The sequence below is a fragment of the Nuphar pumila genome, chromosome 4 (genome assembly GCF_984573655.1).
Source record: "Nuphar pumila chromosome 4, dmNupPumi1.hap1.1, whole genome shotgun sequence".
Classification (NCBI taxonomy): Eukaryota; Viridiplantae; Streptophyta; class Magnoliopsida; order Nymphaeales; family Nymphaeaceae; genus Nuphar; species Nuphar pumila.
In genome coordinates this window covers 8,918,113-8,942,723 of record NC_143252.1, presented here as the reverse complement: position 1 = coordinate 8,942,723, position 24,611 = coordinate 8,918,113, and the positions used below count along the sequence as shown (strand labels likewise).

Sequence of the window (24,611 nt, the reverse complement as noted above, 5' to 3'; positions counted from 1 at the left end):
GAATAAAGAATTGGAAAACCTCAAAAGATCCCTAGGTCAGCCTAAGAACCTAGTATGGCCTATGTTTCCAATTCTGAACTGAATCTGCCAATTTCTAACCAGAAGATGACACGTCACAAAAAATAAAATAACATTAAAAAAACATTAAATCATTTTTAAAAATAAGCTGAATCAGCTTGGTTTCATACCGTTTTCTGGCCAATATGATATGAATCGGCCAATTCGCAACAATACTGACAACATTGAGTATGGCACAAACTAAAGGGTAAGGCTTCAAGATGCTACTAAGTGGAAAGAATTTGGCAACTAGAGTCTGAACGGGCAATGACTACAAACCAACAAGACACAAAAAGATGAATATGTGGAATAGCAGAGAAATGAAGATAAATGCTATAAAGAAAACAATAAAAAGAACTGATACAGAGTTTAATATTGATTATATCTGAAGCTTACCAAGCTCAGAATTTACTGCTGAGATGCTCTCTGGCTCAGCAGTTTTTTTTCCACCGGAAGATAACAGTTGTTCATCGTTTAACTTTCTCAACATATTGACAGGTGGTGCTGAACAAACTGGTGTCACAGATCGGATCTGAACAGCTGGGGACATGAAATTAACAGAAGGAACTTGATTACCTAGACCTTCTGCCCTGGGCTTCGATGAACATACTGGAATGGCTGATCTTATTGTCACAGGAGCAGCCATTGCATAAGGGCGTCTGAAACCTCTGATCCCTGCTAAAGAACCCACCTGCACTGGCTGGCAAGGTCCAAGATTAGATGGTATTGAGTTATACAAGTGTGGACTATGTGTTGGAATATGCCTTGGGCCCAAATTTCTTGTTCTAAACCCAGGACCCCTACATACACTCTCTGTATCTTGCAGAACAACCGAAGAATCTGTTGAACTACCATGTGCCCAATCGAACTGCTCCTTTCGACTCATCTCTCTTTGAATTTCCCGACTTTTTGAATGAATGTGCAATTCCTTAGGGAAAGAGTTACTGTGCATGGAAGATGGGCATGAACCTAATGTTCCTGACCTTAAGCTGGCAACCCCAGATTCCATATCTGAACCACCATCCTTATGAGTCTCAGCTTCTGTTTCCAGAGTTTTTGGCTCTATATGAGAATCATTTGAAACATGAGACCGGTTTACATTGAATGCATGGAACTTTGGGGCCCTCGAACTGAAATCCATATTCGGCCCACTTGAAACTGTTTCCTTCTCTGAAGAACCACCATGAAGCCATTGCTTATCTTCCATCTGGTTTTCATCAGGTATCTCCCGTATTGTAACTCGAGGCCTGTTTCTGACATGAACAGGAATGGGTACGCTAGAGGAATAAAAAGGGGAACAAGGTGCACAAGGCCCTGGTTCTTGTTCAATTGAAGAGAAAAATTGTAAATCATTTGAAGGGAACATAGACTGTATGATCCTAGGACTTGGAACCGGAGGTGGTCCTGGAAGGGCTAATAGGCGAATTTGCTGCTGCTGCTGCTGTTGCCACATTTGGAACATAGCAACTTCTGGAGAGAAGTTGGTATAAGACCATCTTTGATAGGGCAGGGGATAAAAGGATACAGAGCCAGACAGATTCTTATCTCTTGGACCAGACATGGGTTTCCTTCTTCCACGCTGCGTGTCATGTTGTGATGGATGTTTGTTTCCATCTGGGGGTTGCAAACTAGCTAATACACGAGCAATCGTCACCTGTTCTTGTTCCTCACTGGATTCAGACTCCAATGATGGAGATAACGAAGACGATGATGAGGAAGAAGAACCCGCATGTGGCACTACAAGCAATAAAATAAAATAAATTAAAACCACAAAACTAATATATTCACCATGAGAACAAATCAGCAGCTTTCACCAGACTAAGTAAAACAGTTCTTGGAAAGCTCGCATAGTATTTACTGCTTTTTTAGGAAACAGAAAACTGGAAAAAAAGGCATTTGAAAAAAAAAGTTTTTGCCCTTTAAGGAAATGAGTCTTCAATTACGAACAAGAATGTCCTCCAATAGATACAAAATGAACAAGCATAAAAGTGAACCACAAAGGGCACACTCAAAGAAGGCTCCCACGATATAACAAATTATTATTTTATTAATATCAAGTATGCAAAAAATATATCAAACAGTGGGGAGAAATCCCCTATTTATATACACAAAGAGGGAGAGAAGAGAGAGAAATAATGGGCAAGAGAGAGGCATCTCTATCAGTTAGACTAGATCTGATGGCTAGATTTTTAGCCTTGAGACCACAAAGGGCACACTCACAAAACCCACTAAGGGCACACACAAATAAGGCTCCCACAATATAACAAATTTATATCTTATTAAAATCATGCAAAAAACATAACAAGCAATGGGGAGAGATCCCCCTATTTATATACACAAAGAGGGAGAGAAGAGAGAAATAATGGGCAAGAGATAGGCATCTCTATCTGGTAGACTAGATCTAACGGAAAGAGGCATCGCTATCCGTTAGACTACATCTAACAACTAGATTTTTATCGGTTAGACCTTGGTCAACCTTGGTTGACTAGATTAAATACAAAAAGAAAAAGGAAAAATAGAATATATATGTATATGTAAGTATATAGTATTGCACATATATAAATATACATATATATATATATATAATGTATTTACATTTTAATACTCTCCCTCAAACTTATACTATAATGATCGAAAGTTTGCTTAAAAGAAAGTGAAACCTAAGAGCTGAGAGAGGTTTGGTAAAAAAAAATTTGTTAGTTGGTACTTTGATGTAACATGGGGAAGATTAATATTGTCATGTAGATACTCTTCTCGTACAAAGCGACAATCCATCTCGATACGTTTGATGTGCTCGTGAAAAGTATGGATGTTGGCAATGCATATCACACTTTTATTGTCACAACACATTTTTGAGGCTTGTGTTTAATTGAATTTCCATATCTGCTAGCAAACAACTTAGCCAGACCACTTTCATAGAGGTAGCCATGACCCAGTATTCAGCTAATGTAGATGAAAAAGACAAAAAAAGGCCTCTAGAGATAGAAGTGTTAATGTATCTAATAATTTATAGCACGGCTCCCATGTAAACAGAAGTTGGAACGTGAAACTGATTTGTTATGTATACAACGTGTGCTATATCAGGTCTAGTAATGGAAAGGTAAGAGAGTGCCCCAGGAGGTGAGTCCATGTATGCTTCAACTAAACTTTCATTAAGGAAAGCATCATTGACATTCATCAGATATATAACCTAGCTTCTAGTAGGTGTTACTACCATGGTTGTCAGTTGAGGAAGCCGGAGCGGGAAGCGAGGCACTTTCAAAAATTTAGGAAGCGGGAAGCGTGGGACTACTTAGAAGCGAGTCACGAACCATCTCGGAAGCGACCTAGGAAGCGAATCGGAAGCGACCTAGGAAGCGAGGGGGAAGCGAAAAAAGAAAAAAAAATAAAAAATAAAATGGAAAAAAGAGGGAAGCATGGGGGAAGCGAGGGGAAGCGCGCTTCCCAAAAAAAGGGGATGCTTCCCCACGCATTTCGGAAGCGCGATATTTCGCGCTTCCGAAGCACGTATCGGGGAAGCACGCTTCCCCTACTATAGGGGCGCTTCCGGTAACTCTGGTTACTACTACTAATGTCCTAATAGTGGTCATCCTAGCAATGAAAGCAAAAGTTTTCTTATAATCTATACCATATTCTTGGGAATATCCTTTGACAACTAATCTAGCTTTATACGTTTTTAAGGTCCCATCAATCTTGGTTTGTACCTTATATACTCATATACAACCTATGTCACATAGGTGTGGGTGCGGATGCAGTGATGCGATACTTTAAAAAAACTTGGGTGTGGGGGTGCGGGGAGCATTATATATAATTTTTAACAGTTTTAAGTTAGCACTATGTGTATTTGTGTGCATTTATGTATTTATATAATATAATATAGATAAAAATTGACTTTATTAGGGTTAACTGAATCTACTTTTGGATAGAAATGAACCTCAGTGTGGTTGACTTCACCTAACATAAAGAAAGTTGTGGCCAAGTGTCGCACCCACTTTGGGTGCGGGTGCGGTGCCCTGTTAGAAGAGTCTGTGTGACATGGTATACAACCTATAGGTTTCTTGACCTGTGGAATGTCTTGAAGTGTCCAAATGTTTGATTCCTCTAATGCTTCTAACTCTACCTTCATGGCTTCTTATCACTCAAAAAGTTCTTTGGCTTGAGCATAGGTCGAGGGATCTACATAAGAATAAATTAACAGGATGAAAAAGAGTCATAGACTCATAGGCAATTTTTTTTGGTATCCTTGAGGCTCTAAATGATTTTCTTGATTGCACTTCATGTTGGTTTTTTATATCAAAATATTTCTCAAGTGCACATAACGGTTTAGGGACACTACGTCAAGAATACTACAAGTAATTTTTGTCAGCATGAGATTGCTCTTCACTAATCACATCTTTTACAACTTCATTATTATTATCAAGATCAAACTCACAATCACAATCATCAACACCTTGCTTTGAAGTTACTTTCTTATATTTTTCACCATAAAAAAAATTCTAAGAACGTCATATTTCTTGAAACAAATAATTTTTCAGTTTTAGGGTCATAACACCTATAACCTTTTTGGTTATCAATATATCCAAAAAAATACAAGGAATGGCTCTAGGCGAGAACTTATTATTTTTATGGGTAAAAATAAAACATTTGCAATAAAAAATTCTCAAACTAAAATAATCAAGAATATAAAAAAAATCAACAAGAGAGAGATTTTGTAAAAATGAAGATGCCATTCTGTTTATAAGATGCACAAGGGTTAAAACAACTTCACCCCAAAAAACCTTAAGAATGGCAATAAGTTCTTGCAGTTTCTATAATATGCCTATGTTTTTTCAGCTAATTCATTTTGTTGTGGTGTGTATGAGCAAGATCTTTGATGTATAATACCATATATAGGTTAAGATATTATGTAAATTCCTTTTATAAAAATTTTCCCCTTGAATCAGTACAAAAAATAGAAATGTTTTTGTCAAACCTATTTTTGACTAAATTATGAAAGTTTTGAAAATGTAAGAAAACTTTAGATTTATGTTCAAGGAAGTAGATCCAAGTATATCTAAAAAAGTCATCAACAAAAATCACATAATATGTATATCCACCTTTTGACATAATTGGTATCAGATCCCAAACATCAGAATGAACTCACTCAAGTGGTCTAGTAGAGACAAAAGTTCTTTCATAAAAAGGTAATTTTTTCATCTTACCAAGAATACAATAATTACAAGTAAAATTATCAATGTTACAAAAAAAAATCAATTTTGAAAAATATGAAACTTTGGATACATTTGGATGTCCTAATCTTTTAAGACTAAATATAATTTTTAGACATTACAACAAAATGTATTCTTGGGCATCTCCAAAAAGTTCATGTAGTAGAGGCCTTATTCTCTATGGTCTTTCCCAATCAGCTTCTCTAATTAGCGATCCTGCACCCAACAACCATTCGATAAGAAGAAGATATTACAACCATGTCCGACATTTGTGAAACAGATACAACAAACAACAACAACTACGCCTTCATCCCAAAACAATTGGGGTCGGCGATATGAACCAAAAAAGAAAATCATTCTGGGTCTTCCACATGAATCCTTCTCCTCCAATCATTTCTATCCAATGCCATGTCCTCGGTGAGGTTAAAAGCATTCATATCATTTCCTATCATCTCCATCCAAGTCTTCCTAGGCCTACCCCGATCTCTTTTAACTAATATATTTTCCCATTTCTCCATCCTTCTAACTGGAGCATCATTAGGCCTACGCCGAATATGTCCAAACCACCGTAAACGATTCTCTCTCATCTTATTTTCAATGGGTGCAACGCTTACCTTCTTACGTATCTCCTCGTTCCGAATCTTATCTTTATTGTATTTTCACACATCCATCTAAGTATACGCATCTCAGCATCCGGCATTTGTGAAACAGATAAGAGATTTAAATATAGCTTAGGAATATATCAAATTTTTGGAATTGAAATCCTTTTAGAGTTTTGAAAGGTTTTTTCAAGATTTCTTATTCCTTTGATTTCAAGGGATGTACCATCAACAGTAAAAATATTAGGCACACTTGAGTTAGTTCATTGTTCGGATAAAATATTAAAATTTGGGGTCATGTCAAACGATGCACCGGAATCAAGAAGCCAAGAAAACTTACTGGGGCTGAAGTAGGATGAGACTACGGCTACAGTTGAAGAAGAAGACCCTCTAAAAAGAGGCTAGAGAACTTCTAAGACAAGGACTTGGCTATTCCAATGGATGAGTCTTGAGAGTTGTTAATGTCCTTATTCTCTTGAGGTGATTCAACCGTAGGCACTTTCTTTTCCATATAATTCTCCCTTCTTCTTAGCTTAAGACACATAGGTTTAATATATCCCGGATCATGGCAATAATGACAAATAATTTTTCTTTTGTTGTCATACTCATTGCCTTATCACCAATGAGGTGGTTTGTATGTGCGAGTGTAGCTACCCGACCTAGATACGGCTAAAACAAATTCTTCATCATTCTTGAGTGAATGTTTCTCCAACCTATTATCCCCTATGCTTAGTTCTTCTATAGTATCAACAATATAGGGGGGGTTTCCTCTATGTAAAAGAGTCGATTTAGTGGATTCAAATTCAAGCCTTAGCACATTTACAAATTGGTAAAAATGCTCCATATCAATTTGTTTTTGTCAGAGCTCAATGTCTTTGGTTCAAGGAGAGCCAACTCTTCCCAAAGTTTCGGATAACTCATTATAGTATTCCCTAATGCTTTTGTCTTCTTAGGTCATGGTCTGAACTTTGTCTTGTAAATTGCACACACATGCAATATCCTTAAGGGAATACATATTTTTGAGGGATTCCCAAGCATTGCTAGCATGCTCAAATTTTGCAAGACTAGAGATTTTTTAATATCAACACTATTAATGAACCAAGACATTATCTTGGCAATGTCTCATTCTCCACTCTTTTCATTTTTTTCATGTCCGGATATAACTTTGGTTCTTTCTCCATCCAAAAGAGAAACTTTCTTTCCATTTTCTACTTTGGTGTGAATTAACTTAGGTTCTGGATCGAATCCATCAACTAACCCCCACAACCCCTTGCCCCAAATGTGAGATTTCATAATAGAAGACCACATCACATAATTAGTATTGTTAAGTTTGATGGGCATGATGGTGACCTTTTCCTTATCATCCATGATTACAAAAAAGAATATAGGAGAGTGAGATAGAAAGAAAGATAAGAGAGAGAATGAGCATGGCCACTTGAGCACCACAAACACTTTGAGCACCACGAACACCCCACCATGAACACTTTGAGAAGCGATCCACGAGCACCGAAACAAAGAGTCAAGTTAATCTTCAAAGAGAGATACACAAACACGAACACATGAGCATGTAGTTGTTAATCACCAACGATCAAGATCACTATGGCTATGATACCATGTAAGGAAATGAGATCCTTTAACTATGAACAAGAATGTCCACCAATAGATACAAAATGGACAAGCACACAAGTAAAGCACAAAGGACACACTCATAAAACCCACAAAGGGCACACACAAAAAAGGCTCTCACAATATAACAAATTTATATTTTGTTAATATCAAGTATGCAAAAAGCATACCAAATAATAGGGAGATCCCCTACTTATATACACAAAGAGGGAGAGGAGAGAGAAATAATGGACAAGAGAGAGGCTCTCTAGTCATTAGATCTAGTCTAACGGCTAGAACAGGGTTACTGAAAGCATCTTCCCCGAAGCACGTTTCGGAGGCACTTTCAAAACGTGCTGGAAAGCACCAAAAATTTTGGAAAGTTTGCTTCCCCTTCTTTTTTCCTTCTTGTTTTTCTTTTTTTTTCTGTTTTCACTTCCCCCTCACTTCTGGTCCGCTTCTCTTCTCGCTTCCGAGATGATTCCTGGTTTGCTTCTAAATCGTCCCGCGCTTCCTAAAATTTTGGAAGTGTCTCGCTTCCCGCTTCTGCTTCCTGAATCGCTTCTCACCTCCGCTTCCCCGACTGGCAACTCTGGGCTAAAAATACTAGCCATTAGACCTTGGTCAACCTAGAGTTGTCAGTCGGGGGGAGCGAGAAGCGAAGCACTTCCAAAATTTTAAGAAGCAGGAAGCGCGGGACGACTTAGAAACGAATCAGGAATCGTCTTGAAAGCGAAAATAGAAGTGAACCGTAAGCGACCTAGGAAGCAAGGAAAAGCAAAAAAGGGAAAAAATAAAGAAAAACAAGAAAAAAATAAAAAAAAAGTGAAGCAAGCTTTCTATTAATGGGGAAGCAAGCTTTCCAAATTTTTTTGGAGCTTCCCAACACATTTGGTTGACTAGATTAAATACAAAAAAGAAAAGAAAAAAGAAAAGGAAAAATAGAATATATATACACATATATATACGTATATGTATGCATACGTGCATAGTATTGCATATGTATAAACATACATATATATACAATGTATTTACATTTTAACAGCCCTTTCCATCATGGAACTGACTTCTAATAAAATAGGCTGCCTGTTTAAACTTCAGAGAAACCAATTTCACTACCGCTAAATTGCTTCCAGAATTAACAATCTAAAACAAATATCAGTTTCCCAGGCTTAGGAAGTTAAGACCTCGGAAAATTTTAGCAGAGAATTTGGAATAATTACAACTTTCAGTATAATATAAGAAATAGAGATTGCTTACATTGTTTAAGTGCTGACCAAAAAGCCATTGCAGCATTCTTTTGAGCTTGCTTCTTAGTCTTGGCAGGGTCTCCTGTAAAGCTCATTCCAGCAAGCTCAACTGTGCAGGAGAAGACTGGCATGTGGCCTGGTCCAGATCGCACAGTGGTATAAACTGGCAAATTTAGACCAGCTCTGTGCGCTGTTTCTTGGAGCAAATTCTTGTATACTCCAGTCTCATCCTACAAATTGAACAGCTAGATCAAAATAATTAGCAGCAAAACTATCACAAACTCATTGAGAAACAAGTGGTCTAACAGTCACACAAACGATTCATAAATGCAGTGACCAAGATTCAAAACTAAGTAATATGTCAACGGATATAATCAAAATAATTAGAGTTAGGAAAGGATGAGGCAAGCCTGCCAATTTGCCCAAATGATGGCAAAATGATCAGTTCAATACAATGAAAAAAATTAACATCAATCCTCAGTATAGATATCCACATAGCCACTATTCAACTAAGAAAAAGAAAGAAGCATTAGCAATACAGGACCTATGCAATTTTCTCAGTAGTAGGTTCAACCAGCTGGTTCAAAATGCATCAGCACCAAAATACCCCCAGAATGCCCATTATTATGAATTGAATCTCCATTAAGGATATCTTCATCATTTAAAACATAATGTCATCTGAGGAAAGAGGAAGTGGATCCAATCTGCAATACAAAAAACTTGCAACATAATGATGTTCTCTTTTAGGCACTAACTTTTCAAGTTTCAATTATTTAAGTAACTATTTCACTTATTTATTTATCCTCTGAAGCAGAAAGTAGGTTAAATGATAGTCCAATTAACCAAATAATTTTGTCACTTCCAAGGGCCACGTGACATTAAATTACTGACTCAACAGTTAAAACACATGGGGCACAACAGCTACAACTGTCATCTTCCAATTAAATTTCATCACACAAGATTTGTCAATCTCAGTGTGTGTATGAATCTGAGCGCACACGTCTACAATACCTACATATTACATATATATATTGCATGCATAAATATCATAGCCATCAACATCAGTCTTGGCACTATCATGGAGAGGCAACTTCTCAGGATAATATAGGATTTTCTATAAGTCATAGGCTTAGTTGTCAAAGGTGGCACCTAGGCAGCAACAAGGAGCCGCCTAGGCAGGCTAGGCACATGGCCACCACCTAGGCTTATGGGTCTAGGTGGTAGGTAGGGGTGTCAACGGGTCCGGTTTATGTGGACCCGACCCGGACCAAACCTTATAGGGTCATGGTATGGTGACAAATAAGAAGACCCGATTAACACCCGGGTCCGGAACCGGAGGTCCGATTAATACATGGACTCAAGTATAGTTTGTGAAATTTTATACCAGACCCAACCCAACCCTAGTTCCGATTAAGACCCGCAAATTTTCAATGTAAAAATGATTAAAAAATTATTATTTTACAAGGTATGGTCCAGGTCTGCTTCATGTAGTTCTTATCGGGTTCAGGTATGGTTTCTCTTATAGTAGACCCGATTTGACCCGAGTTCGGATCCGATACCATACCCGAAAATCTGATCCAAGTCTGGTTCCACTTGGGTCTGAACCAAACCAACCCGTTGACACCCCTAGTGGTAGGGCCCTGTTTTTCCACCTAGGCTGCGCCTGGGCTGTCCCGGCCTAAGCTGCAAGGACATGGTCATCATTTTTTTTATTTTTTTGTCTTCTTCCTTTCTTTTGTTTTCTTCTTCCTCCCGCCCCCAAAAGCTTTCTTTTTTGTTCTTTTTATTTTCTTCTTCTTTTGATTTTTATTTTTCCTTTTTTTCTTCTCTTCTTCTTCTCCCTCATTCTTTCACCCCTTTGCCTTCTCTTCTTCTTTTCCCTTTTTTTTCTTTTTCTTTGTCTTTTTATTCCTTCTTAATTTTTTTTTCTTCCTTCTCTCGCCCCTCCACTCTCTTCCTTTTTTTTCTTCCTTTTTCTCCCTTTTTTATTTTTTCCTTCTTTTTTATTTTTGTTGTTTATATGTATGCATGTGTTTTTGACACACACACATATATAAAATTTGTTTCTTCAGTTTTATATATATATATATATATATGAGAACGGGGTTCATCATGTCCCCTTTTTCTTTACATCATCGTTAAGACCCTCCAAATATCAAAGTTTTACGTATTTTATGCTCAATTTGAACCAATATGTTTATCAATACTTATTTTATTGAGAAACAAGCTTTGTTTCAAATTGATTTGAAGTAAAAATGTGAACATTTTATCATGCAATTTTAGTATGATATGAACCGATGTTTTTTTTTACCTCTTTAAAATACACATCTGAGCATAAACATGTTTAATCAATTACATGTTTTCTATTCAGAAACAATCATAAACACATCTAATGGTTCAAATCGAGCATAAAACATCTAAAAACTATGATTTTTTAGGGCCCTAACAGTGACCTAACAAAATAGGGGCAGGATAATCCCATGTTTTGGTGTATGTTCAATATTATGCAATTTCATGAATTTTACATGTTACACTGAATTACACACTCCATCCATATTTACAATCGTATGTTTGTCAATAAATTTAACCATTTATAGTAATATTTTTGTTTTTCTTGATGTTTTATTTTTTTTGTCCCCGCCTAGGCCCCGACTAGTCCCTTTAGGGGTTTTCCGCCCAGTTCGACTAGCGCTTTTGACAACTAAGGTCATAGGAAAATATCTGTGTTCAAAAATAAAAATAAAAGAATAATAAATTTTTTATAAAAGAATAGATTTGTTAGCACACACTCATATATGGGTTAATAACTTACTATTTGGTGCTATTGAAGGCATGTAACTTTTGAGCATCAATCACATTCTTTTCATATGTTTTTTATTTCTTTTGTAGTTGAGTCCTTATGGATATGATTTTGAATCATGTGACAGTGACATGTAAGCCCTTTTTTTAAGGGCTTAAAAAATCAATGACCCACAGTGCACTAAAATTTCATGATTAAAAAATTATATTTTTAGATCGAAATAACACGATCCAAGGTTTGATCTTTAGCAAACAAATCATGCTGAACACATCCATGTAGTCAAATTGAGTCAATAAAGCTTGACCTAAGATTTCCAGTTCAATAGCTTTGTGCCTTCAATAGCACCAAATATTAATGCTATATATATATATATATAAGTCAACAAATTTCACAATTTTGAATTTATCACATTTTTAAACTCTATCACATTGATATGGCCATACTAACATAATACTGTCCAAGAAATTCAATTACTTTGTATTTTCCATGTTTAAATATTATTAATTAGTAGAGTTTTTCAATCTATCATATTTATAGTTTTCTGAATAAAAGGCTTTAAAAATGTGATAAATTAAAAATATCACAATATTTCATGACTATGATACACAAAAAGAATTTCCAATGAAAAAATCACTACAAGCTTATGTCACATGGATGGGTGTGTACCAGTATCTTGCAAGCACATGCTTTTCAAAAGAGGGTGAGGGGCACCGCTATGTGCAAGGGTGCTTGAAGTGAGGGATATATATATATATATATATATATATATATATATATATATATATGTCACATGGGTGCAGGTACAACACGGGTGCAGAGCAATTTCAAAAATTTTGGACACGGGGACACGACTATATATATATGTATATATATTTTTAAATATATATATAACAATAATAAGACTCGGTCAAAGTTGTACCCATTAGGGGACACGGCTATATATATATATATTTTAAATATATAAAAAGATCAATTTTTTTTTTGTTTTTATACGTCTTTTGCCCTAAAATGGATAAAAATAGACTCGGTCAAAGTTGACCGAGTCCAAAATGTGGACGGACTCGGCCCCGGTGCGTTGACCGTGTCCACCCGATGTCTGAAGCCGCACCCGTGTCGGGGCATGTCGACGCGGGTGCGTTGACCTTATAGCCGAGTCTGTGTGACTTATATATATATATATATATATATATGGCCACTGTTATATGTTAACTGGAAATATGTGAACTAGGCATTTTGGACACTTTTTGCAAATCCAACCCTGCAGATGTATTCGGCATGGTCCATTTGCTAGGAATCAACTGTTGGATCATGTATTTTCAATAAAAAAATGTAATTTTTGGATGCTTGAATATTTATGAAAATTCTGAGCCATTGATTTTCAAGCCTTAAAATATCCTTTTTATGCATCATAATTGGATGATCTAGGAGTCGGTTTCTATAAAATCAAGCATCTAGATTACATCTCGGCTCATACTCATGTTTCACATATTCTAGTTGCCCTAATATATATATATATATATATATGTGGAGAGAGATGAGTAGTTCCCATACCATTTATGTCCCAAACTGTCCTAGCCCCTCTTTGGATTGAATCGATTTAACAAAAATCCCTAATTTTATTCAATTAAGTTTTTGGTGTAATATGAATCGTTAAACTTTAGTGCTTTATAAAACACATCTAAACATGAAAATGCTTAATCAATTACATGATTTCTACTAAATAAACTATATAAATCACATATAAAGGTTTGGATTAAGCAAAAAAAGACATGCAACCAAGTTTTCTAAAGGGGTCTGGGATGGCCTCTCTCTCTCTCTCTCTCTCTCTCCCTCTCTCTCTCTCTCTCTCTCTCTATATATATATATATATATACATATATAAAAATCTTGGGCTCAAAAATATAAAATATAACAAAAATAAGTAAAAAAATCATGTTTAGACAAAAAATACATAAATTATATAACTATAAGGAATAAGTAAAAAATGCAAAAGACAGAAGAAAACATATTTAAAATGTAAAAAATAAATAAAAACAGTAAAACTAATTGATAATATCGCGATATTATCAAATTGGCAATATTTTTTTAAAATCACGATATTTTACCTATATTATCGTTTGCTGAATTTATAGTGATAATATCATGATATTTTGAAAATATCGCCAATATCTATGACTGATATATATAGCTCCGATACCATGCTTGTAAAGCTCAAGGTTATACAGACACCCAATAGAGGAACAAAATTATCCCAATATCCACCTACATTCAGTAGGAAAACAAACATAAAATAGAGAGGGTACAAAGACACCAAAAACTAAAAACTCCCTGCGGATGATTAATTCATTTAATAGGTTGTGCAGGTATTGCTTGTTAAACTTGACATGATTAAGTTCAAGAATATTTGTTACAATGTTTGTAACCCTCTCGACACTGACTTGCAATCTGTCATTTCGATGAGCAAGAGCGGGAGAAGGGCAGAAATACACCCTTTCCAGATACCGCATATTTCAAGTTTTACCAAGGAAAAGATTTTGTTTTCCAGGGCAAGGGGGTCATTCCATAGAAGTTCGTTCAACACACTGCCCACCCATTCATTATTTTCATCGTGTTGCAAATAGGAAAACAGTAGATTAAGGGAAGGAATGCAGTCAGAGTGGACGGCCCAAACTTGATTGAAAACCTCATTGGTCAAAACTAAAACACCTAACATCTTCTTTGTATGAAGAAGAATGTTAACCTCTTTCTCACGCATTTTATTTCATGTCTCGTTAATTCTTTCATTTAGCAAAGAGTTGAGAAAAACTTTCTCCCTCGCTGGCCCTCCGTGCATGACCAAAGCTGCCATCTTCAAGGCCGCCTTACCTTACTTATGCAGCTAGGGTTGGCAGCAAAATGCCGTCTTCGAGATCCAACCAATCTTTAGGAACAAAGAGAAGCTCGACAGAGGTAGCACGACTGACCGCAATTGCATGCGGGCATCTGCAAGGAAGGTTGGAAGATCCAATTTCGTTTAGTACGAGATTGTTGAACACCTCACAGTGCGTACACCTCTCGCCTATCGAAGTTTTGTTCAAGAACCTCGTACGAGAACTTGTTAGAGTAGGATTTCCCACGGCGCAGCAGTTCCACCATCCCAACTTAGCTACATGGCACTGCTATTGGCATAACAACCAATACACTATAGGTTGGCCCAACCCATCCTCTTGTACTAGGGTTGTCGCCTAGCAGTTCCCTTTAACACCAACGGTAGATAGGAACCAAACTGTCTCACGACATTCTAAACTCAACTCACGTACCACTTAAATCGGTTGTCTAAATTATACCAACTCTCTGAACCAAATAATGATTTTTGGACAGAGAAATTTATTTTCGGATTACTACCTTTATTTGATGAAAAGGTGATGCAGAGCAGGCCCAGGCATCACTGACCCAACAACACCCAGGCATTGTTTCGGGTCCGGGTCCGGACCCGAGACCCAGATCCAAACTGAAGCCCTTTAAATAAGTTGCCTAGGGTTTTGTGAGAAAGGCAGAGAATGTTGAAACTTCCAGCAGTTTTCCCCTTTGCCTATTACTTGTTTTCCCCTTCTTGGTTTGAGGTCATTTCCTTCCTGCAGATTTTCCCTTTACATTTATTCTTTTTGTCATTACGTCTTTGTTGTTTCTGTTTTCCCCTTTTTTGTTATTGCCTTCCGTTGTCAATTCATTAGTTAATGAAATAAAGCATAAAGCAGTCTGTGTATCCCACAGAGACTTTTCATTTCATATTAACTGTGTATCCCACGACTGGAGAAGTCGTGTTTCTGCGTCATTACTTGTTGCCGTCGGTGCCTTGAAGACACATCCTACGACAACACTCGTTAGCAGCACAGTGCTCAGTTCCTCCTTTGCACCAACGACCGTTCAACCTTAATCCCCTCTCTCGCTGCATCAAAATGGTATCAGAGCACCGGGTATCCTCCGTCGCTGGCAGCATGCTGCCAAATGTGAGGAACGATCCGGTAACCGAAAAGGAGCAGGAGGACGCCGGTAGGAAAGATCAAATGTCACGTATGATGGAGATGATGACCCAAATGAACAAAGATCTGCTACGTGTCAGCCGGAACGTGGTCAGCATGTCGAAACGACTCGATGGGGTCGAAACTCGGATCGCGGTCATCGAGTCGCGGATGGAGCCGTACACGGTGACTACACGTCAAAGGGGTTCGGGAGTGGCCGACGATACTGTCGTCCTCATTGAAGGTGCGACAGTCGACCCAGATCAGCCGATGCATCCTCAGTCGATGTACGTTCAGCCTGTACAAGACAAAGGTCCGAATTCGGCTCTCCCTCCCCACTCCGATTTGCCTCCTCCGCTCCAGACGAATCAGAGGATCCACGCAGCAATGATTGGATTCTCAGCAATAGAACCTGAAATACCGACTGCCTTGTTTCTCAAGGAAGCTGCCTATGGTTCTGCTGGGCATACATATCACGAACTGTCAAAATATCACAGCTTCAAGACTTGGTATGAAGGGGCTTTGTCTCTTGAACTCTCAAATAACCATTCTAATCAGCGAATTATACATCGAAAAGTTGCATGGATTTTTGGAAAATGGGTTTCAGAGATCAAAGGCGGCTTAAGGAAACCAGTGTGGTATGCTTTGATTATCTTGCTCCAGGATAACGATCTAGCAGTTGAACTTGCAACAATTTGGTCGTTGTATTCCCTTATTGATGATGATAACTATTACGAACTAGGTCCTTCTGGTTGTTGTCAAATGTGTTGGAGTCTGTGTTTCAAGTTGTTTGGAGCGGTGCAAATGTTTGAATTGAAGGTGGTAGTTTCAAACTTGGTATCTTTGATCGTTGAACATCTTGGTGATAGAATCAATCCATTTGCAAATGGGCTGGCTAAGTTTTTTCATAAGTTATGGGGTGAATCAGCTGATGAATTTTTTTTTTCTGGAGGACAATATGCAACTATGGGGAGCCACAGTGATTCAAGCGACTTTAATGGCACTGCAGCTAGTAGATCTCTTTACATACCTTGTGGCGATTATGGGAAGGAGTTTCGATCACTTACAAGTTGCAAAGAATATTGTTGAGCGCTACATTATCTTAGGCGGAATGTATTTTTTTAAATGTTCATGCCCAAAACTTGGCCAAACTGATGACAACAAGTCGTCGGAGCCGACTTCTTCCCAACCCGGGGAGAATGATGCAGAGCAGGCCCAGGCATCACTGACCCAACAACACCCAGGCATTGTTTCGGGTCCGGGTCCGGACCCGAGACCCGGATCCAAACTGAAGCCCTTTAAATAAGTTGCCTAGGGTTTCGTGAGAAAGGCAGAGAACGTTGAAACTTCCAACAGTTTTCCCCTTTGCCTATTACTTGTTTTCCCCTTCTTGGTTTGAGGTCATTTCCTTCCTGCAGATTTTCCCTTTACATTTATTCTTTTTGTCATTACGTCTTTGTTGTTTCTGTTTTCTCCTTTTTGTTATTGCCTTCAGTTGTCAATTCATTAGTTAATGAAATAAAGCATAAAGCATAAAGCAGTCTGTGTATCCCACAGAGACTTTTCATTTCATATTAACTGTGTATCCCACGACTGGAGAAGTCGTGTTTCTGCGTCATTACTTGTTGTCGTCGGTGCCTTGAAGACACATCCTACGACAACACTCGTTAGCAGCACAGTGCTCAGTTCCTCCTTTGCACCAACGACCGTTCAACCTTAATCCCCTCTCTCGCTGCATCAAAAGGTGAGAACCCAATTGAGAAGTGAAGCTATAGTGAACATTTTATACATCAAAGCTACAGGCTGGGCCTGCAGCATTGCTGCTCACCACTACCCATCTCACTGATCCTCAAGATGGGCAGTACCCACCATTCTACCGGTTGCATACTGCCGATAACACCCAAACGTAAAAACAAGAAAAAAGAAAAGTGACAATCAACATACCTCTCTCTCTCTCTATGATCTTACTGCCCTTCTGCCCTAAAGTCCCCCACACATTCGTTGTTTACGCCTTCTACTGCTTGAGCATGGATGCCTCCTTGAGGCTACTTGAAAATAGCCACAACTTGCAGTATGGTTGGCCTCCTCCATGGTCGACCATAGAGGCGCTAGAAAGAGATCCTGAGATGCTGCAGCAGCTCCAACCCAGCCCTTTGCCCTCAATGTCAGGTTAAAAATCTCGTTCTTGAGCTTGGCATGCTGCTTCAACTTCATCCACCCCATTAGGTTGCAACCAAAATCCAACAAGTCTGTCGGTAGGGATGGCAGTGGTCCGGGGGGAAACAGGGATCCATCCAAACCTATGTCACATGGGTGCGGGGGTGCGGCAAAATATATATATATATATATATATATATATATATATATATATATATATATATATATATATATAATTTGTGCAGGGGAGGGGTTGAGCCCCCTTCCTGCGCCCTCTTTGTGTAGGAGAGGGGTCGAGCTGATGAGTTGTGGAGTTTGATTCAGAGTTTTTGCCCTTGCAGAAAGGGGGGTCCGGGGGCTCCCCCCCCGGCACGGGTCCCGCTGTGCATTCAGCGGGCGGGGGTCGCTGGGGGGCAGCGCCCCTTAGAAGAAAAAAAAATATATAAATTGGACACAAATGACCCTGGGTGCGGTCAACGCACCCAGGGTCAGGTTGACTACACCGGGTGCCGCACCCGCGTCGCATCGACGTGGGTGCGGCACCCGGTTTGCCGAGTCCCTGTGACATAGATCCAAACCCACTCCATTTGGGGCAGGGATGGAGGGAATGAAATGGAGAATGGACCAGGGATGGAGGATGAAAATCAAAACCCAACCCGCCCCCATTCCCGTTATTAAAGTTACTAATATACCCTTAATATTTTATAAAATAACATTTAGATTCCTTATATATATACATATATATAAGCCTATGTTCTTAGCCAATAGCAATTGTGAAGACTAGAAATGCAAGTGTCTACCACGGGGCTCGCTCACATGCATGGCTTTTCAGTGTTTAAGAATATATTGATGAGTGATGGACTTCAAGGGCAGAGACAAGGCTAGGGGCGGTGATGGGGATTTTACCCATGGGGCGGGGGTGGAGGTCCAAAATTCACCCCACCACGGGGATGGAGGGCAAATTTTTGAGAGGGGTGGGAGTGCAGAACTTGTCCCCCGCACCCACCCTGGTCCACTGTCATCCCTATTTGTTGGTTCCCTCCTTCTGAGCAACTCTAGCAACACCACCAAAAAGGTTTACATGTTGCCCTTGGTGCTTCACTAGAAGTTCGGAAGCTCTGTAGTGCTCAAGTGGGTGTTGGTGGCACTCAGCAGCCTTTTCATCTCAAAGTTTAACCACCTTACCCTAGGGTTCTCAGAACATCTTGTTGCTTGACTTCATGTCTCTGTGGATGATGATGGGGAAGCAGCTATGATGGAGGAAGGTGAGCCCCCCTTCAGCTAAGGCGACGACCTTCCCCTAGCCAGTCGAGCTTGATTCTGCTCTTACGATTATGGAGGACATGGTCCAAGCTCCCATGTTTCATGTACTGGCAAACACGAAACCTATCTTTCCTGGACCCTTACCTTGCAGTAGCCCACGATGGAGACCATAATCGAGTGCTTGATCATGTTGATGGTCTCTATCTCTGTAGTTAATTCACGTCAACTCTAGCCATTCATGTGGATGAACTTATTGCTTGCGATGATACTATCATGCTTGAAGTTATTGCAGCGTCAACCAGGTCTCTAAAGGTGAGCCTCAGAAGGGGCTTCTCGATCTCAAAGGTGACGAGGTTGATGCTAAGAGCCTCATAAATGTCCCTAATGAACTTCCGCTCCTCCTTAATGATTAGCCTCCTCCCTCCTCCATAGCTTATGGTTCTTGATGGTTATGACCACCAGGCCAGAATGCAGAAAAGGAAGAAGAGGGGACCTATCACCATGCTCCCCACTAGTGATTCAAGGCAAGCCAACGTCACAATTGGAAGCGAGAAAATGGTAGGAAAAATGCAAGTGGAAAAGAAAAAGTGACAACTTTTCCATCCATTCCAAACAAGAGAAATTTTCTGAAAGAAAAGTTTTTCTAAAAACTCAAATTTTTTATAGAAAAAATTCCTCCACTTCGGAGGGTAGAGGAATTTTTCATATCAAAAGTTTTTTTGCATTAGAGCAACGCCGCACTTTCAAAAATTTCATTCTATCGACTACCACTATGCTGCCTTCCTCCATCTTCATCTTCCTTCAGTGCACCTCTCTCTCTCTCTCTCTCTCTCTCTCTCTCTCTCTGAAAGGGGGTCTGATTGACCCCCTTCTCCCTATCTTCCTTCAATAGAGGGAGAGTTTCCAATCCTAATTTTCTTATTACACACAAACAAGTGGAAAATTTTCATTTAGAAAAGTTTTCATAGGAAAAAAATTCTTATGAGGTTTTTTCTTGCTTCCAAACGTGGCCTTAAAGATCTATTTTTATCCCTCACTCTCAACTGTTCCCTTGGACCACTTATTCTTGGAACCTAAAGCAAAGGATGTTAGCACAATAATCTATACCATTTTCCAACTTCCAATTACATTATTGCTCGCCAAATTATTACATATGCACAACTATCAACCTTCACTTGTGACACTTCCCTTTAGTTTTTATAAGCTTAAATCAATCTGTTTTTTAAGAATAGATTATTTACAAACTTATGCAGATTCCAACTTGCTCAATTCAGCAAATTCAGAATGAAGTATCTCAAACCACATTTTTTCTTGTCATAGATGTTATTTTGACTATATAATGGCATTAACAATAATTCCTTATCATTTTTGTCTTCGTCTTGTTTCGATGTACATATTGTGCAGTATTTGGTAAATACTACCCCATGTTCATTCATTAATTTTTTTTTTATTTATAACCCAAAGAAATGGCACCCGGCACGAAGACCTGGTCGCGCTGGCTCAGCCTGCCATACCTACGGTCGTCGTGCTGGCTGCGTAAAACTCCGAGGCTATGACCCCTGTCCCTGGGGCCTATGCTACGCATTGTCTTGCGCAGAGAGGTGATGCCCATGGGAATCAAACCTTGACAGACCATCTAGCAGCCAAGGCCCCATCCCCACTACGCCAAACCCCCCTTGGGGACATGTTGATTCATTGTTTACTAAAGAATAAATGGAATGTCCAGCCCAAATCAAGTGTCTTAGGTTGGGCTTTCACAGACAGCTGATAAATTCTACTAGAACCCCATAGATATTAAAAAATTAAAATATCTGGGTATGAAATTAGCTTTTCCTATGCAATTCATAAAGTCTATCAAGATCAGGCAAAGTTTTTCCTGGTCATTTCAGAATCTTCACATCCAAGAAACACTAGCATTTTTTACTTGCAACAATCTAAGATAAATAGTACACAACATTGATCAAGAGCATGGAGATGTAGTAAATGGACCGGGGAAAAAAGACATACCAAAACTCTAGCAGCTAGTGATCTAGAAGGTCCCGTCCTTGAAAGAGTGCTGAGTGCCACCTCAGCAGCAGCATGCTCAGCTTGTCTCAGAGTAGTGCAAAAGGTAGGACTTTCAAAGATCTCACCACTAAAGTTAACAGTAGCTTTGAACCGAGGTGCATGATCTGGTCCTTCTCGGATACAAGAATAAGATGGTAGATTGAAACAACTTCTCTGAGCTAACTCCTGCAACTGGTTTTTATACATGCCTGCAGAAAGCATTCCATTGATAAAAGAATGGGAGAAAATAATGGGTAAAAAGAGCATAAATTAAAAAAACACAAGAAAAGGCATGAAAAGTAAAAGCATGGTTACTTCTCCACATATAAGAAAGAAAATGATCCTGAATCTTTCACATTCTAGCCGCACTGAGCACTCTAGTTTTCTAGTAACATTATAGCCCATCTTATGTAATAAAAATAATTTTGTAGAAATTCCCTCCTCAAAATCCAGAAATGGTAAATAACCATCACTTGTTGCAATAAGCACCATCCTAAATGGAAAAATATAATCTTCCATCAGAAAAAATTCCCAGCTTTTGAGATTTTCTTTTCAAAGAGCAGTAATGAAAAAGAAAAAGCATGAAGTTAAGGTAAAGCATTTCGTAAATAGCACTGAATAATAACTCATCAATAATGCAAATAGCAGTACCAGCATTTTCTCCAAACAAGTAAAGCCAAAAAAAATTTGTTGGAGCACCTACCTATATACTGGAAATTCAATAACTAGTTGAAGAATAAATGACTCGAATCGTTAACTCTCCAAATAAATATATTATTAAGAATCCAGAGGCTGGAGAAATTCCTGCATCACAAGGACACCTCACATCAAAAAATATCTAACGTACTGCCACAAGTTCACAAAATTCAATTCAAACTTGCAAAACCACTAGCAAATAGCCTAAAATGAAACAAGTCTACACTTAAAACAACTATGACGAATGAAGCAATGCTGAAAGTCTCGCACCCTATACTAAGAAAACAATGAGTAAGCCTTCCCCTAGTTACAATCCAACAGCAACCATTCTCGTGTCAAAAGAAAAACTTCACAAAGCAAGCAACAGCGAACACCTCCTTGGGCATAGTTAAAAAATGACGACAAATCCCGCCATTTAACAAGCCAAACAGATGCAACTATCACGGAACACTTCCAAATTCTTCGAACTAACAAGCAATTTCAATCTGAACTCCACAAATGTTCTCATTTTCAGTACGGAAACCCCTCCAACACCCTAAAATTTCACGGGAGCTTTAACCAATAACGTGGCAGATACAAATTCTCCAGAAATGCACAAGCTCACCAAATTCACTACGAACCAAACCGAATATGGAAAAGGAAGCGCCTTACAAACAAACTACAAAACCGCAATTCGACCTCTACATTTTGTTCTACCACCCCAATTCATCAATGACACCATAATACGGAATCGACATAAGAAAATGCAAGACGAAAGAATCGAAATTTGTTATAAAAAAAGGGGGAAAGACGCTCACACTTTCGTCTCACTAACCTCAATCCAAAATCCATTTTCATCGATATGAAGACCCTAATTTTAAGAAAGAAATCATATTCCAACACCCAATCAATCAATTAGGGCAAAACCACCATAAAAAAAAACCCAAAAAATCAACAAAAACATTAAACAAATATAGACACTTGCGTACAAAAAAGAAACGATTGAACCTAAAATCATCGCCAAAAAAAAGTGAAAAAAAAAATCGGCATTAAAAGGAGTACATTTTAGTAACCCTAACCATGGTTTCCTCTCTGCACAAAGAGTGAGAGAAGGAGAGAAGAAGAAACCCTAGTTTCATAGGGTGTTCGGAAAACCCACCGATTAGGCCGGAAAATTCCGATAGAACGCCGGAAATCGGCCGAATCTCGCCGGAGAAACACGTTGCTCCGCGTCCACGCAGACGATGGAAGAGCAGAAACAGTGGAAGTTTTTCGGCTGTCAATTTTATCCGGTCTCAATTACCATGATGCCCTCAGAATCTTCAGATATTACTGTTCTGTGGTTCCCATTCTTGCCCTTGTCTTCCTTTGATATCCCAATATGGCAACTTGTCCAGACTGCAAGAGCATTTTGGTGTTTCGGGTCAGGATAAGGAACCGGGTTTGGACCCTTATATGCCAAGCCCCAACCACACCATGGGCTTGGGTCGCTCGCACCTATGTCGACGAAATGGTCCTCATTAGAGTTCGCGACGTTTGTTGCAAGGATGACCAATGATCTAGTTTGAAGCAACGTGCTAGATCCTTCTAGACATTTACTTTCTTATATGGGTCGTTTGGTCCGTGGTTCTAGTGTGTGGATATAAACAGGTTTGTTTTGAATCTCAACCCATGATATCCCAATGAACAATGTCATTCACTAGGCTTTGACAAAGCTCTTCATGATCCAATTGTTGAGTTTCTGCATTTGAATTTAGAAGAAAGTACCAATTTTATTATCAGCCCATAGTTACTAAGCGACTCAAAACCAGTCACAAATATCGCGAGAAATTGCTTGGAAGTTTAAAATGGCAATTTCTCGATAGATTTTTCAAAATATCGAGAGATTTATGAAAAACATAAATACCTTTAAACATGATATTTATGTTTTAAATGGTTATTTATCGCGAAAAGGCTTTGTGTTTTTATTTTTAAATATTTTTTATTAATATTTTTAAAATTTTAATTTATTTCTTATTGTCAAGATTTTGCCAAAAAAAATGTGAGATTTATGAAAAAAATTTAAATTCTCACAAGTTTGTAGAAGCTCACTTTCCAAGCAAGTTTCTTCAAAATCATAAAACCACAAAATTTTTTGCCATTTTGGAGAAAATGTGTACGAACAAAACACCAATAATTAACAAACTCAACCAACTGAGGCTTCGCTTGTCTGATAAGAGCAGCTAGTGCACGTCACCTTGTGTTGGGACATTGCATGTTCAAAACCCACTGGTAAAGTTGTATAATTAGTAAGGTTTGCCTAACCCCATATTGCCTTTAAAAAAATATATAACAAACTCCTTGACCCATCCCTTATAAATAAATAAGTTTGGCTCCATATGTCACTTATTGCATTTGGCCTCAACTAGATTAATCTAGTTCATTGCTTAACTTTTTCAAGGAATTTTAGTGGAATTAAATTCTTGTCATTAGCTTTATCCCAACTACTAGGGATGGCAGGGAAAAATGGGGCCTCACCCTGCATTGCCCCGTTTGGACCAGGGATGGAGGACATGAAAGGATGGAGGCAGGGATGGACTTACACCTTCTCCTGCCCTGTCTTCGATTCCGGTTAGTAAAATGCTAAAATTGTCTTTTGGGATGATAGTAGATTGAGAGAAAACGAAGTCGTGTCCCGCCTTTTCCCGTTTGGACCGGAGATGGAGGCAGGGATGGAGGTTAAAATAAAAAACTAGTGTGAGGATGGATGGCAGAATTTTGAGACGGGACGGAGGTGGAGACCTTGTCCTCCGCCCCTGCCCCGATCTACTACCATCCCCATCAACTACATGAGGTCGGCTTTGCAGGTACTAGTTTTTTATTAGCGTCTAAGTAAAATTATAATCTAATTCCACTAAATTCCTATTTGAGGTAAGAAACAACCTAGGGATTTTGTGAGATTTAGCAAAAAT

At 38.6% G+C, this 24,611-nt stretch overlaps 1 protein-coding gene across 2 annotated transcripts; it reads right to left on the bottom strand.

The window, feature by feature from the left end:
* Positions 1–229: 229 nt before the first annotated feature.
* On the bottom strand, positions 230–22,901 carry LOC149839283 (double-stranded RNA-binding protein 2-like). 2 transcript variants are annotated; one of them, XM_090004066.1, is made up of 5 exons: positions 22,820–22,901; positions 21,689–21,789; positions 20,947–21,194; positions 8,729–8,948; positions 230–1,794 (listed from the first exon to the last, which is right to left on the bottom strand). In XM_090004066.1, exons 3-5 carry the CDS (start codon positions 21,190–21,192, stop codon positions 437–439), a joined length of 1,824 nt encoding a protein of 607 aa, XP_089860192.1. In that variant the 5' UTR covers positions 21,193–21,194; positions 21,689–21,789; positions 22,820–22,901; the 3' UTR covers positions 230–436. The 2 variants fall into 2 exon arrangements, with proteins under 2 accessions (XP_089860192.1, XP_089860193.1); XM_090004067.1 differs by lacking the exon at positions 21,689–21,789 and having other exon boundaries at positions 22,820–22,892.
* Positions 22,902–24,611: the final 1,710 nt, after the last annotated feature.